The sequence below is a fragment of the Melospiza georgiana genome, chromosome 16 (genome assembly GCF_028018845.1).
Source record: "Melospiza georgiana isolate bMelGeo1 chromosome 16, bMelGeo1.pri, whole genome shotgun sequence".
In the NCBI taxonomy this organism is placed as follows: Eukaryota; Metazoa; Chordata; class Aves; order Passeriformes; family Passerellidae; genus Melospiza; species Melospiza georgiana.
The window spans coordinates 7,530,240-7,547,232 of NC_080445.1; the positions used below are offsets into that span (position 1 = coordinate 7,530,240).

Consider the following 16,993-nt stretch of genomic DNA (forward strand, 5'->3'; position numbering starts at 1 on the left):
GTAAATATGATCCCAGACACCAGCACAAAGTCATCTCTTCAACTTGCTTGGACCCAACCTTGAGATTTGCATTGCCTTGAGGAACTCTGGGTGCTGGAGGTGTGCTGTGCACCATCTGCCTGTGTTTCCCCTTGTAATGCCTGTTTCCAAACTATCAGTTATGCTGGGAGAGGGAATTCTGGTTATACCTCTGCCACACATTATTCTAACGAGATTTTTCTGTGTGGTTTTATGTTGCTATTGTGGGATTGTGCAGGATTTGCAAGGTAGGAAAGAGACCCTTTTCTTTCTTCTACCTTATGCCTATACAGTTCAACCCTTCAATTAAAAATAAGAATTATACAAATGCCTTTCATCAAAAATGATCTTATCTAGATTAAGAAAGAATAGTTCTGCAGTTACAGATTTATCTAATAGATGATGCTAAGAAAGACTGTATAGTAATTTGTTACCCTCAATGTGCTTAGTTGATTTAAAATTAATATGCAGTTAATAAATATTGACATTGGTTAGTTATGCTGAAGGTCTTGTATTAATTCCTTTAGGTATTGATTTTCTCAAACTATTGAATAGTCTTCGCATAGTAAAATTCCATTGCATTATCATTGATGTTAATTTTTCATACTATGTTTCAAAGTATTTTTTTCAATTTGAACATGCCTGTATTGAGCCTGATTTTAGTCTTATTTGCCATATAGGTAAAATGATTGAAGACTTCTGGGGGCCAGCCAAGAAACTTCTTTCAGATATTAAGTTCCTTGACAGACTAAAGACCTATGACAAGGATAATATTCCTCCTCCTATAATGAAGAAAATTAGAGAGAAGTTTATGAATCACCCAGATTTTCAGCCAGACGTTGTAAAAAACGTCTCGTCTGCCTGTGAAGGCCTGTGCAAGTGGGTGCGAGCCATGGAGGTCTACGACCGCGTGCAGAAAGTGGTGGCCCCAAAGCGCGTGCGCCTGCAGGAGGCTGAAGCCATCCTGGACGTTCAAATGCAGAAGCTGCAGGTGAAACAAGCAGAACTCAAGGAGGTTGTTGATCGCCTGCAAGCTTTGCAAGATGAGTTTGATGAAATGAATAACAAAAAGATAGAGTTGGAGAATAATATTGAACGTTGTTCACTAAAGCTGGTGAGAGCTGAGCAGCTGATCAGTGGTCTGGGTGGAGAGAAGGACAGGTGGACAGAAGCTGCACGGTTGTTAGGAATTCAGTACATAGATCTAGTGGGGGATGTGCTGTTGTCATCAGGAACTGTGGCTTATTTGGGAGCCTTTACTGTTGATTATCGCCTACAATGTCAAAAGCAGTGGCAGGAACTGTGCATTGAAAAGAACATTCCGTGCTCCAGTGATTTCAGCTTAAGTAATACATTAGGGGATCCAGTCAAAATCCGTGCCTGGCAGATTGCTGGACTGCCAGTTGATTCTTTTTCCATTGACAATGGTGTAATTGTTTCTAACTCAAGAAGATGGGCTTTAATGATAGATCCTCAAAGGCAAGCTAACAAGTGGATAAAAAATATGGAGAAAACGAACAAACTGTCAGTTATCAAATTATCTGACACACATTATGTGAGGACATTAGAAACTGCTCTTCAGCTTGGAACACCAGTCTTGCTAGAAAATATTGGTGAAGAATTAGATGCTTTCTTAGAACCTATTTTATTAAAGCAAACATTCAAACAACAAGGAGTAGAATACATGAAATTAGGGGAAAACATAATTGAATATTCAAGAGACTTCAGGTTTTACATGACAACCCACTTAAGAAATCCTCATTATTATCCTGAAGTCGCTGTGAAAGTTTGTCTACTCAATTTCATGATTACACCTTTGGGTCTTCAGGACCAGCTTCTTGGAATTGTAGCTGCAAAGGAAAAGCCTGAGCTAGAAGAAAAGAAAAACCAACTCATTCTAGAAAGTGCAGCCAATAAGAAACAACTAAAGGAATTAGAAGATAAAATCCTGGAGGTCCTTTCCCATTCAGAAGGAAACATCTTAGAGGATGAAACAGCAATTAATATTTTGTCTTCATCCAAGCAGTTGTCTGAAGAAATCTCTGAAAAGCAACAAATTGCCTCTGTAACTGAGAAGGAAATAGATTCTACTCGAATGGGATATAAGCCAGTTGCTGTTCATTCAGCTGTTATCTTCTTCTGCATCTCTGACTTGGCTAACATTGAACCTATGTACCAGTATTCATTGATTTGGTTCATTAACTTGTATGTTCAATCTATTGCTAAAAGTCTTAAGAGTGGACGTTTAAAGGAGAGAATTAAAAATATAACTGAGCATTTCACAGTGAGCATCTACAATAATGTCTGCCGTTCATTGTTTGAAAAGGACAAGTTGTTGTTCTCCTTCCTTCTAACAATAGGCATTATGAAGGGAAAAGGCCAGATAGATGATGCAGTTTGGCGTTTCCTCCTGACAGGAGGTGTTGCTCTCGATAATCCTCACCCCAACCCAGCTCCAGACTGGCTGTCTAACAAATCATGGGCCGAGATCGTGCGTGCATCTTGCCTGACCAACCTGCAGGGACTAATGGAACATGTCAGAGACAATTCCTCCAAGTGGAAGCCACTCTATGACTCTGTCAGGCCCCATGAGGAAGCCTTGCCAGATGACTGGGACTCACTGACGGGGTTGGATCGCATGGTTATTCTCAGGTGTTTGCGACCTGACAAAATTGTTCCGGCAGTGCGGACCTTCATCGTGGAAAACATGGGAAGAACATTCATTGAACCACCTACATTTGATCTTGGAAGAAGTTACAGTGACTCAAATTGTTGTGCCCCTTTGATTTTTATATTATCACCTGGTGCTGATCCTATGGCAGGTGAGATTGGTATTAAAAAAATCTTTTTTTGTCTGGTTAAATGTCACTGAGTCTGACTAAACTGTTAATAGTGTAGGCCCCCTCATCTGATCTTTAAAATGTCTTTAAAGTACAATACAGCAGTGATGGAATATCAAACACTGGCATCTGCCCATATATAAAAAACAGTAGTAAAATTGTTAGGGGGTGGAGTGAAAGTAGTGGTGATGAAATGTCTCAGTCTCTGAGCAGCAATTTGGGGATCTAACAGATTGAAGCATTCAGACCAGTTTATAATTTGTACCTGCATTACAGTTCTTTCAGTGGGTGTTGGAGGTTTGCCCCAGTCTTTATTGCAACCCCTCCTCCAGTAAGTTTCCTCCCTCTCAGTTACTAATTAAATGGTGTATAGGCCACACTTAAAAACACATTTGTTGAATGTCCTTTAAAGTATAACCACCCAGGTTATTTTTAAATCTGGTTTTCTGCCAAAAGAATTGTAATATGGAGCCATACCATAAGGATGTATTTCCAGAAAGTACTGATTTTCATAGCAAAGCTGGAGGTCTATTTTTAGCCAGATGTAAAGATCCAGTTTGCAGCTCAACTCTCATAAACAATTGTACCCATCCAATAGAGTTGAGGGCGGTTGTGCAGCCTGGAACTGAACACTTGGGGCCAAAGAAGAGGTCAGCCATTTAACCTGGCTGGTTTTTGTGTTGTTTTTTGTTTTTTGTTTTTTTTTTTTTTGGTTTTTTTTTTTTTTTAAATTAATACCTTATACCCCTAAATTTTAGTATATGCCTCAGAGACACAGTGACTGATACAGCATATGATACTACTTCTGGGTTGTTGAGGTGGGGTTTTTTTGTGTTTTCTTTTTATTTTTAATTGAGTAAAATATTTGTTGTATTTTCTCCCTTTAATTAAATTATAAAAACAATGAATATAACATATTCTACTTTCTGATAGACTTTGTATTTTTTTTTTTTTTTTGCATGTATAAAACTTGCCATCACAGGTTTGCTAAAATTTGCTGATGATGTTAGCATGGGAAGCTCAAGTGTTCAAACAGTTTCACTGGGCCAGGGCCAGGGCCCAATAGCAGAAAAAATGATTTATCAAGCTATTACTGATGGAACCTGGGTAGTGTTACAAAACTGCCATCTTGCAACCAGCTGGATGCCTGCCTTGGAAAAAATCTGTGAGGAAGTTATAGTGCCTGAGAATACCCATGATAAGTTCAGGTAGGAATTTTAGTATTTTGCACTTTTTAATATGAGCATTTCCTGTTTGCTGAAGATGCTACTAAAAAGAAATTAAAATACCTCTGTAAGAATGCCTGAGTATGACATTCATATGATTTATGTGCATGACATTCATATGATTTATGTGCAGTGGTAAAATAAAGATCCATAATTAAGAGGTCATCTTTTCTACCTGTCCAATATAATCTACTTTATGCCTGCATTTTAGACCAAATTTAGATGTTATCTTTATAGTTAAGCAAGTAGTAAAACTTAGTCTTCTTAAGATCAAGATGCAGGATTATATTACTGATTTTAAAATTATTATTATTACTACTACTCTTACTATTATATGATTTTTTAATTATGTGCTTGTCAAACTTCTTTTTAGGTTGTGGTTAACTAGTTATCCATCAGAAAAGTTTCCTGTTAGTATCCTCCAGAATGGCATCAAAATGACAAATGAGCCTCCCAAAGGTGTCAGAGTGAACCTCCTTCGCTCCTACCTGAACGATCCCATCTCCGACCCTGTGTTTTTTAAAAGCTGCCAAAAGCCAAAAATGTGGCAAAAACTGCTTTTTGGTCTTTGCTTTTTTCATGCTGTTGTGCAGGAAAGGAGAAACTTTGGCCCACTGGGTAAGTTTTAGATTATTTTGCACTTAATTTCAAAAACACAATTTGTGCTTTTGAAATGCATTGCTGGAGTCTCTCTGTAAAAAGGCAGTTTTGTTAATTGTTATACTGTTAACACTATTACAAGAGTGCAATCTGCATTGCACAGAACATCATAAAGTCTATAAGCTGTTATTTGCAGGGATTCTTATTCAGCCAAAGCTACTTTTGAAGCTGTTAAAAGTATTACCCTGGGGAAGAATAGAAAGTACTATTTTTCCAAATTAATATATTATACAGTAGTTACATGAAATTATAGCTTACTAAATTATTAAATTATTACTGTGGTTCTTAGTAACAATCAAATTCAGATCTGTTTTAAATTTTTATAATTAAAAATATGTCTTCTATTCTGCTTTTGTTACTTATGTGCATACTTTGTTTTATCAAACTTAGTGCATGTATTTACTTGGTGTGAAACAAATCTGTGTAGCTGCAGTGTGTTCTTTATAACATAGCAATGAAAAATATGTATTCATAAGATTTGTGCTTCAGCTTTTTCTGTAATCTTCAAATATGTAGGAAACTATAGAATTTCTATATAGCATAGAAATGTATGGACTTAGAGAATCCATTTTTATAACTATATAAAATTTATTCTCTGCCCTTGTGTAAATGAAGTCTTCCGTTCCAGCTGAGTCTCTCTTCCTCATAACAGGTTGCTATTAGGAAATACTAAATTTTCACTGAAAGCCACTGTGATTATTTTAATAGTCAGCTGTTTAAATAAGCACGAAACTTCCAGTATGAAGACACTGATTTATTGCTTTAGAGTAAAACTGAAGTTTCTAGAGGCCATTGTCTAATGTAACATCTACTGCTAATGTGACCAACAATCTGGGTGAAGAAGGATAGTTGCATCAATAGCCCTATTTTTGGTTTGCACTAGGGATTTTGGCTTTCTGAAGAATTCTTTCATCTGGAGTATGTTCCTGTTTGTTTGCCTGCTTGCTTGTTTGTTTTATTGTAATGTTACTGTGAATGTCCTCTGCAAACAGTATTAATAGATGGGCAGATTAAAAATTGAAATCAGTAAATGAATTAAAAACTCCTATTCTCATTGTTTCCAGATAGCAACAGATTAGCTTAAAGTACCAAGCAGGTAAAATATAATATTCAGGATATTGTGATGCCAGAATTAGCTTATGTTTAATAAACAGCCTGGTATATTCTGGGCTGCTTCTAGACTATGTGGCAGTTGTATGTTCAGCTCTGCAGGAGCAGTGTAGTACCAACACCAGCATTTCCTGAGCCCAGCTGTCAGTACATTGCACCACTGCAATACCTGTGTATCTCTTCTGAATTGAACAGGTTGGAATATTCCATATGAATTCAATGAGTCTGACCTCAGGATCAGCATGCAACAGATCCAGATGTTTCTGAATGAATATGAAGAGATCCCATTTGAAGCTCTGACCTATCTAACAGGTACAGACATTACATCCTCTCACGTGTTTGTTGACTTTGCTGAGCACTTTCAGCTGATACACTGATAAACTGGTGAGTTCTCAACAAATTGAGTGGATTCCACCCTGGTTGGTTTTACTGGCCTTCCACAAACAATGGGATTGTCATTGGATGAATGTTGGAGTTGGACTGCAATTGGAGTCGGATCCCAAACCCTCAGATGTCACTGTTGTTTTGACTTGTATATGGCTACAGTTACTGATGGCCCAGCAAACCTCCTGGTCTTTGCTTTATGCTCATCAAATAAAACCATAAAACCATGAGCCTCTGGTTCACCTTTGCTGATCAGTGTGAGACTGACACAGGAAGCCTTGGGGCTTCACCAGAGGATGTGGTAACACTCAGGGGTTTAAAGCAGGAGGTGTTGATGTGTGTAAATAACTCAGCTGCTGTGGCTGTTCTATTCTCTCTCTCTCCAGGGAGACAAGCTGCTTTTTGGCACCTCCTTTGTCAGCCTTGTCATTCTTGATTTTTGTTAATATTATGATTAGCTTTATGAAAAAGAATTTTCAGCAGCAGTTTCTCAGACCAGCTGATAGTGTTCCTTAAACCTTCCATTATCAAGACACATAAATTTAGCCCTTAGATGTTCAAGTGTCGAATTTTCATTGAATCAATTAAAGCATAAATCCTAAAAACTTTGGAAGATCTGGAGCTTTGGAACTTCAACTTACTAGAGTTTCACCTTGTTGCAAAACAATTTTTATTTGTTCATTAATTTCAGTTTTTTTGTCCTGGTTTTCTTTGTATTTTTCCAGGGGAGTGTAACTATGGAGGCAGAGTGACAGATGATAAAGACAGGCGTCTTCTCCTGTCCCTTCTTTCCACAGTCTACAACAAGGACATAGAGCAGGAGAAGTACATGCTCTCAGCTGGAGGTGACTACTACATACCACCACATGGCCCCTATGAGGTGAGAGACAACAAGTGTAAATTCTCTGAATTATTGGGAAGAACTTACCTACACTGTGCTTGGATAATGCTGAATATGACAAATAGAAAATACACCCCATAATATCATAAAGCCATGCCAGAATGTATCTTGTGTATGAAATATGAATCTGGTACTTAATATCTGCCATACCCCAGTGGGGATGTAGAGATCATCCAATACTCTGGCATTTTTGATGAAGAGAGAAGCCACCCCTGTGCAGGTTTCCAATACAGTTCTAGAAGGCCAGTAGGAGTCAGCCTGCAGGAATTCACATGGTACTTCTGCACTTTCTCACAACTAGTCTGACCTTGAAGCAGCAATCAGGAGGAAGAGGTGGAATGGCATGTGTATACTCAATTTCCATTCTCTTTTTCCCTTCTAACAGCTGCACAGAGATAATGAATGTGCTCAGATCCCACAGTTGTAGGGATGACACATCCAGCATCCTTTTGTGACTCCTACCAGCACTCCTTGGATATTTCTCATGTTCCTTTCTCTTGCCACTTACATGAGGGTGGTAATAACAACTCCTCCATGAGGTTTTGAATCACTCAGAACTTTTATATTTATCTCTATGGAGAGTCAGTCAATTCCTGGATGTGTTTAACAGGGAAGTGCCATCTTTAGTTGTAAATGGGAAGGTTCTGTCCCATTTGGGATCATTTATGACTATCACATTATATGATGTCTGGCATCTGAACGTTTGTTTTACAGTCTTACATTGAGTACATACGAAGTTTGCCAATTACAACACACCCTGAAGTGTTTGGGCTTCATGAAAATGCAGACATCACTAAGGATAACCAGGAGACCAACCAGCTTTTCCATGCAGTGCTCCTGACTTTGCCTAGAGAAGCAGGGGGAGCTGGCAAGTCCCCTCAGGTAACTGGGGAAGAAAGATCAATTTGCACTCTGAAAAGGCCCTTTCCTGGCTTGTCCTAGGTCTCAGAGTAATCCAACCTCTCATCTCATGTGTGTAGCTCTGGGAGCAGATGGGAATGTCCCTGTAGAGAATCAGATGGATTTGGCATAGCACCTTTAAAGATGGAAGACAAACTCATGACTTTGCATTCAAACAGATTAATACCACAAGTCCTGGCAGCTCAGTTTGCCAAATCCATGCCCCTTTGGGATATACATAAACAACCTTTCAAGCCTCTCAGATTTGGCATCCTGTATTTTATACACAAGTGGATTCTTGAAAAGTGGGATTGATGGAGCCTCATTTCCTGCAGGCTTGTCTAGTGATCATATTCTCTGATGTCTAATATTCTGTAAGCAAAGCTTCTCTTGTGGATGAGTTATTCATGGGGTCTTCCCCTTATTTTGCTCATGCTGCATGCTTTGTCTTGTCCTTCACTGTGGCAGAAAAGGGATTGTGCTTGTCTGCTCTCCTGCCTGTCTCCTTAGAAAACCTTGTTGCAAATGAGAAATTACTAACAAATTTAAAATTATTGAGAAGGAAGGAGCAAGCAGGCACATGCAGAGACAGACAGAATGGTGCTGAAAGTAAGAGCATAAAAGCACAGTATCTTTAAGAAAATGGACTAAAATACCTATGTGGTTTTACAGAAAAAAAAATTTGTAGTGGTTTATGGAATTTATTCAATAAATATAGGAGGGGGAAAAGGAATATTTGTTATTCACTGCAAACTTGTGACTTCAGGAAGTTGTTGAAGAGTTGGCACAGGACATCCTATCCAAACTACCAAGTAGCTTTGATATGGAAGAAGTGATGAAGGCATACCCAGTACTTTATGAAGAGTCCATGAACACAGTTCTTAGGCAAGAGCTAATTCGATTTAACAGGTATGGCTCAGTGTTTGGTGTAGTACTTCTTAAACTGAAATATGCTTGTGTTCATTGGTGCTAGCTGCTCACAAGCCTTAAACAAGCCTTTTTCCCTAAAATGTTAGATTCTGCTTTGGATGAATCTTTTAAAAAGACTTGAAAGCTGCAGCTGACTACCTGAACATAGCAATAGTACTTGTATTCTTGGAGTATGAACTTAAATCACATTTGGGTTTGTTGTGCTGAGGGAGAGCAGCCTATGTGATACCCAGGCCCCAATATTCACAGCACACTATGACAATGAGTGCTACAAAGGTCTTGTCACTTGATTTCCCTTGTTTAGAGTGAAAGTTTTCACTGTCTTTTATTTCTCCGTGTGTGTTTCTAATTTGTTTGCTTTTCTAAAGTTACGTAAGAATTTTGATAACTACCGGTGAGATAAGTAATTTCTGACAGGACATTTACCACCTCTATCAACCCTTCATTCAAGCTGGACTGAGGGGTATTTAGCCAGGTAATAAGAAGTAAATAATGACAATTCCTTTGTTTTCTCTCAAGGCTTACTGAAGTTGTTCGGAGCAGCCTCATTAATATAGGCAAAGCCATTAAAGGCCAAGTGTTGATGTCTTCTGAGCTGGAAGATGTTTTCAACAGCATGCTAATAGGAAAAGTGCCATCCATGTGGGCTGCCAAATCCTATCCATCCCTGAAGCCTCTGGGAAGTTACGTGTCGGATCTCCTCTGTCGCTTGGAGTTCTTCCAGGTCTGCTCAGCTGACCCTGAGGGGTCTGGGGAGCTGCAGTTGGAAGGTGGATGGGGAGGATGTGTCAGTGTAGTCCTTGCCCAGCAGCCCCTGGGCAGCTCCAGGCTGTGAGCTGCTCGCACACACTCCTGGCCAGATACACTCTGCATTAGCAGCACTGCAGTCAGCTGGGCAATGGCCCAGGGTGAGCTGGGATCGTGATCCCTTGGTGCTAATCCAGTGATGCTTTTGGTGGTTTCCATCTTTCTATTTCTAGAAGGTTCATTTTAGTTTGAATTGGTGTCTTAATGACTTCCTTGCTGAAAGGACAGTGAGCTGGGTGTGAGAATACTTTAGAACCACTGCATAAAAGGCACTATGAAATTTCATATATGTGTCTGTAAATATCTTTCAAGTTTCATAAAATGTGACACCATTTCACACACTTTTTGAACAGGTTATTTTATTTTTAACTTGCCATTTCATTATTTCCCTTGCACTCTTAAAACTACTTAAAATTTTGGGTGTACCTTAAATAGTCAGCTAATGAGATGTAGTGAAACCCCATAGAAGTCAGGAGAGGAGAAAGCTAGGAAGAAGTGTCTGAGATTTATAGAAATGGCAGAGTTTCCTGTTTGCTGGATCAGAGCATTTTGACTCAAAATAACCTACAGTAGTGTGAAGACATTCTGCCCTTGTTTTGCTTTTTCCTACTGCATTATGTGGACATTGTGTGACATCTTTGTACAGGAATGATTTCCTCTGCTAGGATCTGATGTGTAGGCTTAGTGAGTGCCCTCACAGTGATCAGTGAAGAGATATTGATCAGTGAAGAATGAAAAAGAATTTGGCCTTTTTCATGTTAGGAAATTGGTGTTTACAAGACTGTAAAAAAAAGTATTTTGATAAAAGTGTCCAAATTCAATTACTTCTCTTGTTTTTAAAGGCCACTATCTAGACTAAACAAAACATACTTATGCTACTTTCTGAAATTTTTCTAGTAGCACTGAGTTCTGGTTGTTTTAGAACCAGAAAATTGATGGAAAGATGCAGAGGGTCCCATCAAGGCTTAGATCTCATTGTGCTGTTTGAGGGAGTCTGAAAAAACATCCTTTTCTGGTGAATTGGCACAGTGAAGCCACAAATATATTGGATTTTTTCTTACATTTGTTTTCTCTCTCTTTATTCAGGATTGGGTTGACAAGGGGCCACCCACAGTCTTTTGGCTCTCAGGATTCTTCTTCACTCAGTCTTTTTTGACTGGTGTTTTACAAAACTTTGCCAGAAAATACACCATCCCAATTGACCACGTTGGCTTTGAGTTTGAGGTAAGAAAAATGCAGAAGAATTTTGTTTTTCATGAACAGCTTGAAACGTGTTCTGGGGCAGCAAGAAATAGAGTTTTCAGATGAAAAGTTATTTTATTTAAAGGAGCAATTTCAGACTGTCACTTACAGGATTTAGTATACTCCAGATAAAATCAAGCAATGGTTTAATTGTTCTAGGTGATGAAACAGGAGCTCACAATGAAGGAAATGCCAGAAGATGGGGCTTATGTGAGAGGCCTTTTCTTGGAAGGTGCACGATGGGATAGAGAATCCTTGGTAATTGGAGAATCACTACCAAAAATCCTCTATGATCCTTTGCCCATAATATGGCTGAAACCTGGAGAGAGTTCCAAGTTTCTTCATGAGAACATCTATTCATGCCCTGTGTACAAGACAAGTGAAAGAAGAGGTGTCTTATCCACCACTGGGCACTCGACCAACTATGTTCTGTCCATTGAACTGCCTTCTGACAAGCCCCAGAAACATTGGATAAATAGAGGTGTGGCAGCCCTGTGCCAGCTGGATGACTGAGAGGGTGCAATATTGGGATTGTAAAGATCTGCTTTACTCCCCAATGGCTGTATGGCTGGTTTGTTTGTTTTTTGTTTTTTTTTTTTTTTTTTTAATGAAATCGGGCCTAAAGAGTTTTGATGCTGATTTTACTGGGAATCTACTTTACAACCCTTGCAAAAAGATTTTGGATTTGCCTACCACCTCTGTGTCTCAGGAGTATGTAGGACAAGGAGGGAGGAGATGAGAATATTCTGTTGTCAACATATGAGACCAATCCTCCAATCCTCAGACAGAATGAACTCCCCAAGCTGTATTAGAAAACTGTAGTCATTCCTTGATGATGTGTCAGAATTTCCATGGAAAACTTCTCCACAGCACGTGTATTGGGAGCTGCCATTTTTCAGAACAGTATGCTTGAGCCATGTCACTTTTCTTTTCAATAATATTTACCTACACATTCCAGGTACCTGACACATGGAGCTGTTTTCTTTCTCCCACAGGCTCATTTACTACCTCCCAGCAGCCCAGCCCCACACAGCCACTCACCCCCCACTATCTCATGGGCTGAGATAAAGACAGTTTAATTAGGGAAAGCAAAGGCCATGCACACAAACAAGGTAAAACAATGAATCCCCTGCTTCCCACAGGCAGGCAGGTGTTCAGCCATCCCCAGGAGAGCAGGGACCCATCACATGGAATGGTGACTTGGGAAGCCATCACTCCAAATGTCCCCCTCTCCTCCCCCACTTTACACACTGATCATGATGCCACATGGTCTGCAATGTCCCTTTGCTCATTTGGGGTCACCTGTCCTGGCTCTGTCTCCTCCCACCCTCCCAGATACCCTCAAATTCCTCTCCAGCCTGGCAGTATGAAAAGCAGAAAAGGCCTTGGCTCTGTGCCGTCCCTGCTCAGCAATAACAAAAACATCTCTGTGTTATCAGTCCAGTGTTCAGCACAATCCAAAACACAGCCCCATACCAGCCAGAGTGAGGAAAACTGACTCTACCCCAACTTCCTCATCTTGCTCTCTTGCATGCTGGACTAACAACTGCCTGAAATTTTGTACTTGTTTAAGCCCTTTCATCAGAGAAGCCCCAAGTAGCTTGCAAACATTAATTAAAAATAAAATAGCCTGAGCATCTTCAAAGAGCTGTGCAGTGATTAACTAATCCCCACAGCATGCCAAGAAGGTACTAAAGATGCATCATTAGACTTGTTGTGTACACAGGACAAGAGAAGCACAAAGATCAAGGCAAACATTAAAAAAAAACATGCACCAAACAGACATCCACTAATTTGAGGTCTTGTATTTTTTTTCATTGCCCAAATTGCAGCATTTTAATGACTTGCTGGAGGCCTCACACAGCCAGAGATTCAGCCATCATTTGGCAATTCCCAGTATCCTGCTCCAAGCATTAAGGGATGCTGCTACAACTCTTTAAAAGCCACAATTCTTGTCACAGGAATTTGTCTGTTGTGATGTCCTTAGGTGGAATCAGTTCATTATTGTTTTATTAACCACTGCTTTGTTTTATGCAGATATTCATAAAACAGTAACTATTAAGAATGGTGCTGCAAGCTCAGGCAGAAGTGTTGGGGGTGTGTTGGGCAGTGCTGCTCTGCAGGAAGGAGCTCAGGTAAACAGCAGCTCCATGCACCACTCCTGACACCTCATTAACAGCCCAGCACCAGGCATTGGGTGCAAATTGGTATGTGGGAGTAGAGCAAAGATGTCAGGCCAGGACACCTAAAGGATGTTTGTTTTAATAAAAGGGGCAGAGATGTGCAGGTGTTTCAAATTACTGAGAGGAAGAAATTGCTCTTAACAAATTAGACTAAATGATATTTGGCATTTATACCAAAATAAAACTTGTTTATGAGTGTTACAGCACACTCATCCAAACAGAAAACAGTTTTTAAGAAGAGAATCATGTTTCAGTAGGTCTATAAATAAATTAATTAAAATTGGTCCTTGAAAAAATTATTTTCTTAGACTTCATAAGAGAGATAATTTGTAGTTTTCATATAATTTAAATTAACAGAAATGTATTATACATTTTAAAACGCATTGTGGTGATTACTGTATTTTTGAATGTCTGCATCTAATTGTTGTAATTGCATCAACAGTTGAGATCACTAATTAGCTGACTGTGGTGTCAGAGCTCACAAACCATCATGAGCCTCCTGGTGTGGAAGCTCTGTGTGCAGGCCACAGGGCAGGACCTGGCTGTTAAATCCTTCCCTATGGATTGATCAGCTCAGTCCCTGCTCTCAGAAGGATCTTTCTGCTCAGACTGGTGACACCCCACCTGCTGAAAGGGAGGCTGGGCCAGCCACAATTAACTCTAAAATGAAGGTTTGTCAGTCCTCTTACAGATATGTCTTGCAAACAGTCATCTAAATTAAACCATTTTTTAAAAGTCAGATCCACTAACTAAATTATATTTTATGGAGATCAATTACTTTTAAACTTAAAAATCTGTGTAACAGATTACCATATGGGTTGCTTGTTAACCCCTTTTTGTGAGCAAACAGTAATTGATAGTTTATTAAATGACACAGTTGTGGTTCTTGTGAATATACAGTGACTTTGCTGTGACATGTGTGCAATGTCCTTGTTACGTGTTGATTTTCTAAATGCTGCCTGTGTGCTGATGTTTAGATTTGATATGAAGGCATCTCTTAGAATATCATTACAGATGTATTTTAATCTTTTGTAGACATGATAAAAAATATATAGGTAAGAGAGGAGTCTGTGAGAGAGGGCTTGTGCATCCCCTTCCCAGGGATCAGGCATGGCTGACCTGCTTTAGCTGATGATTACAGCACTACATGATTTCCTAGGCTGCCCTCCCTAGTACAGAAAAGTAATGGAATTTATTGTCAAGGGATATCTGTCTTAAGAGATAATTTTCTGTGGTTCTTTGAAATGAGCTTCCCAACCTTATTTCCTTAGCATTGTCTAGACCTTCCTGGAGAATGATAAACTGGCTAAACATTAGAATTCACAGCCTTTCTTGGCTGAGATGCATTTAGAAAAAAGAAAAAAGCAACTCAGCTGCTAGTTGGACATGATAGAAATGTGAAAAAATTTTGGACAAAGTAAGTACCTTGTAATAGTAGTATTAGAATCCTTGGATTGACAGGTTTAGAATTTTCATTTGTTAATTAGAAGCACTCATTAAATAAGCCACAAACCCCACTTGTAATTACTTCAAATAGCAGATTTACAGCCTTGGTAATAACTCAAGGCAGATGGAAAAAATGCATTACAGAGCAAGAGGTATTTTCCCTTAGCAGAGACAGATTTCCAGCTAGGGATGCTGTAAGACAGACAGGGTTTGTACATTTTCTTAGGAGACTGAAACCTTCCTCTGATCTGTACAAAAATTCTTTTTAGAAAGTACTACCCCTGTGGGTTTTAACACTGCTGGGCTGTTAAAGGGAACATTATACAATGAAAAAGCAGAAGACAATACAAAGACTCCAAATTTTTCCACCTACAGCTAGACTATTGTGCCTAATAGGATTAGAGTTACTAGTGAAAGTTGCAGGTCTCTGCTCTAATTGGCATTCTTGGAAATGAATGTATAGGTATGATCAAATAAGTGTCTGTGGATAAAAGAGGGATGTTACTGGTACCATTTCTGATGGGTACATTGTAGGGCCCACACAGCAAGGTCCAGCTTGCCTTTTTCTTTTTCTACCATCTGAAAGGTATTACATGAGGCAGCTGGTATTAGTGGGAAGGTGGATCAGGTAACCTTACCTGTTTTGGTGCTGTGATGCTGCCCTGGGGAGCTGCTGCAGCAAAATGAGCATTTCCTCACCCCAGACCACATGGAGGGGGTGATTCAGTAAGGAGGTGCCATGTTCATCTTGTTAAAAGGTTGTGTGCTTGCTGATGTTGTAAGAGCACAGCTTCATAAATTACAGGCTCAGTAAGGATGGATTTAGGGACAGAATTTGCAGAAAGGAGGTGTTATTTAGGTATTCAAGGCCAGATACTGTGTCAACAAATTATCACTGCCTTGCCTACCAGTGGGCTTGCAGGACAGTTCATGCAACTGACTCAGAACTTTTATTTCTGAAAAATATAAAGTTAATGTCATCATTTTCTTGTAAATTATTCTAAAGCATCTCCTGACTAGGGTGATAAATTGGAAAATGACAGTATTTACTGGAAGGGGAGTAAGAGAAGGTGCAGCAAGTACAGGACAGAGTGTACACTGCCTGGGTGAATCCAGGGCATTACAAATTCTGCAGAAAGCAGAGGCATTTTAGGACAACCTGGTTTTGCAAGTAAAATTAATGTGCAGGAATGACATATTGGGCAATCACTGGGATACTTCTTGACAGAAGTTTAAGGGCCTTGGCATCTAATACAAGAGTACTAGCTGAGATGTCTGCCTACCTGCTGCACTGAGGTGCAGATGAATTTTTTTTATGAAACTCCCTCAAAATTGTAATTGGTCAGTTTGACCTCCAAAATCAAAGGATTCTAGTTAGATTCTCCTTTCCATACTGACTAACTTAATCTATGAAAGAGGGTTTGCTCTCTAGACTTGAAAAAAGAGCTGATCTAATCCTTCCTTCAGCTGAACAGCCTGAAGTTTTAACAAATTTCAGTCTTTGCCCTCTGGTGATGGAGAGTAATGAGGATGAAGCACCAGTTAATAATTTTTCAAACCCTTTGAAGAATTATTAGGCTGTCCAGCATTTTAAGGCACCTCAAATAATGTGATGCTGTTACTTGCTAGTTTCTCAGTTCAGAAAGTGGTTACTTATTTGAGTTACTTGAGGGTATTTGAACCTTTTAAAAATTGCTTCTTTGCATTTTCCTTCAGAAGCAGACTCAAACTCCTGTTGTTATTTCAATTTGGTGTAAATCTTCTGTAATTTTAGGGCTGTTCTTTGGAAATAATCTACATCTTACAGCATGTGCTTAGGAAAGAGTTGTGACTGTAACACAGACAGTAAATTTAGACTCTCATTTCCATGGCTGTTTGTTCACCTGATGTGTCAGAGCATCAGTACCTTCATTAGTCACATGAACTTCAGCAATTCAAAAGATACAAATGATTCATGACAAAGAGTGAGTTTAAGCTTCCATGCAAACCCCTTGCATCTGCACATTTTGGCTGGGCTCAGTTGATGCATCCCTCCACTGGTGCATCACAATTAGGATATCAGGTTAGCCTTATTTAGACTTCTTTCAATGAAGAATTAAGCAGTGTGTGCAATCATGTTAATATTTTTTCTTTTTTTAATGCAATTCCCCTTTTCCTGGGCTAAAGGAGTTTTGTTTTGTGTCTTCCTGGCAGCAGTAAATTTGCAAAGCTTCCACTGACAGAACAGTGGCATTTTACCTGGTACTCCCCACATGAGGCATTCCCAGGAAATAATTATATGGGAATAGAGGCCTTTGTGGACTGGAGCCATAAAGGGTAGTGTGAAATTGGGCTAGCCAGTACCTG

General features: G+C 39.4%; 1 protein-coding gene across 1 annotated transcript in view; it reads left to right on the forward strand.

The window, feature by feature from the left end:
- The window catches only part of DNAH3 (dynein axonemal heavy chain 3), a 51,814-nt gene extending 38,300 nt beyond the window's left edge, over nt 1-13,514 (forward strand). Inside the window, exons 51-60 of the mRNA XM_058035785.1 lie at nt 699-2,840; nt 3,841-4,066; nt 4,458-4,702; nt 6,050-6,166; nt 6,964-7,118; nt 7,854-8,021; nt 8,806-8,948; nt 9,489-9,693; nt 10,863-11,000; nt 11,178-13,514. Coding sequence (XP_057891768.1) covers nt 699-2,840; nt 3,841-4,066; nt 4,458-4,702; nt 6,050-6,166; nt 6,964-7,118; nt 7,854-8,021; nt 8,806-8,948; nt 9,489-9,693; nt 10,863-11,000; nt 11,178-11,531 — 3,893 coding nt within the window. The 3' untranslated portion in view covers nt 11,532-13,514. The remainder of the gene's footprint in view (nt 1-698; nt 2,841-3,840; nt 4,067-4,457; nt 4,703-6,049; nt 6,167-6,963; nt 7,119-7,853; nt 8,022-8,805; nt 8,949-9,488; nt 9,694-10,862; nt 11,001-11,177) is intronic.
- The last annotated feature ends 3,479 nt before the right edge of the window (nt 13,515-16,993 follow it).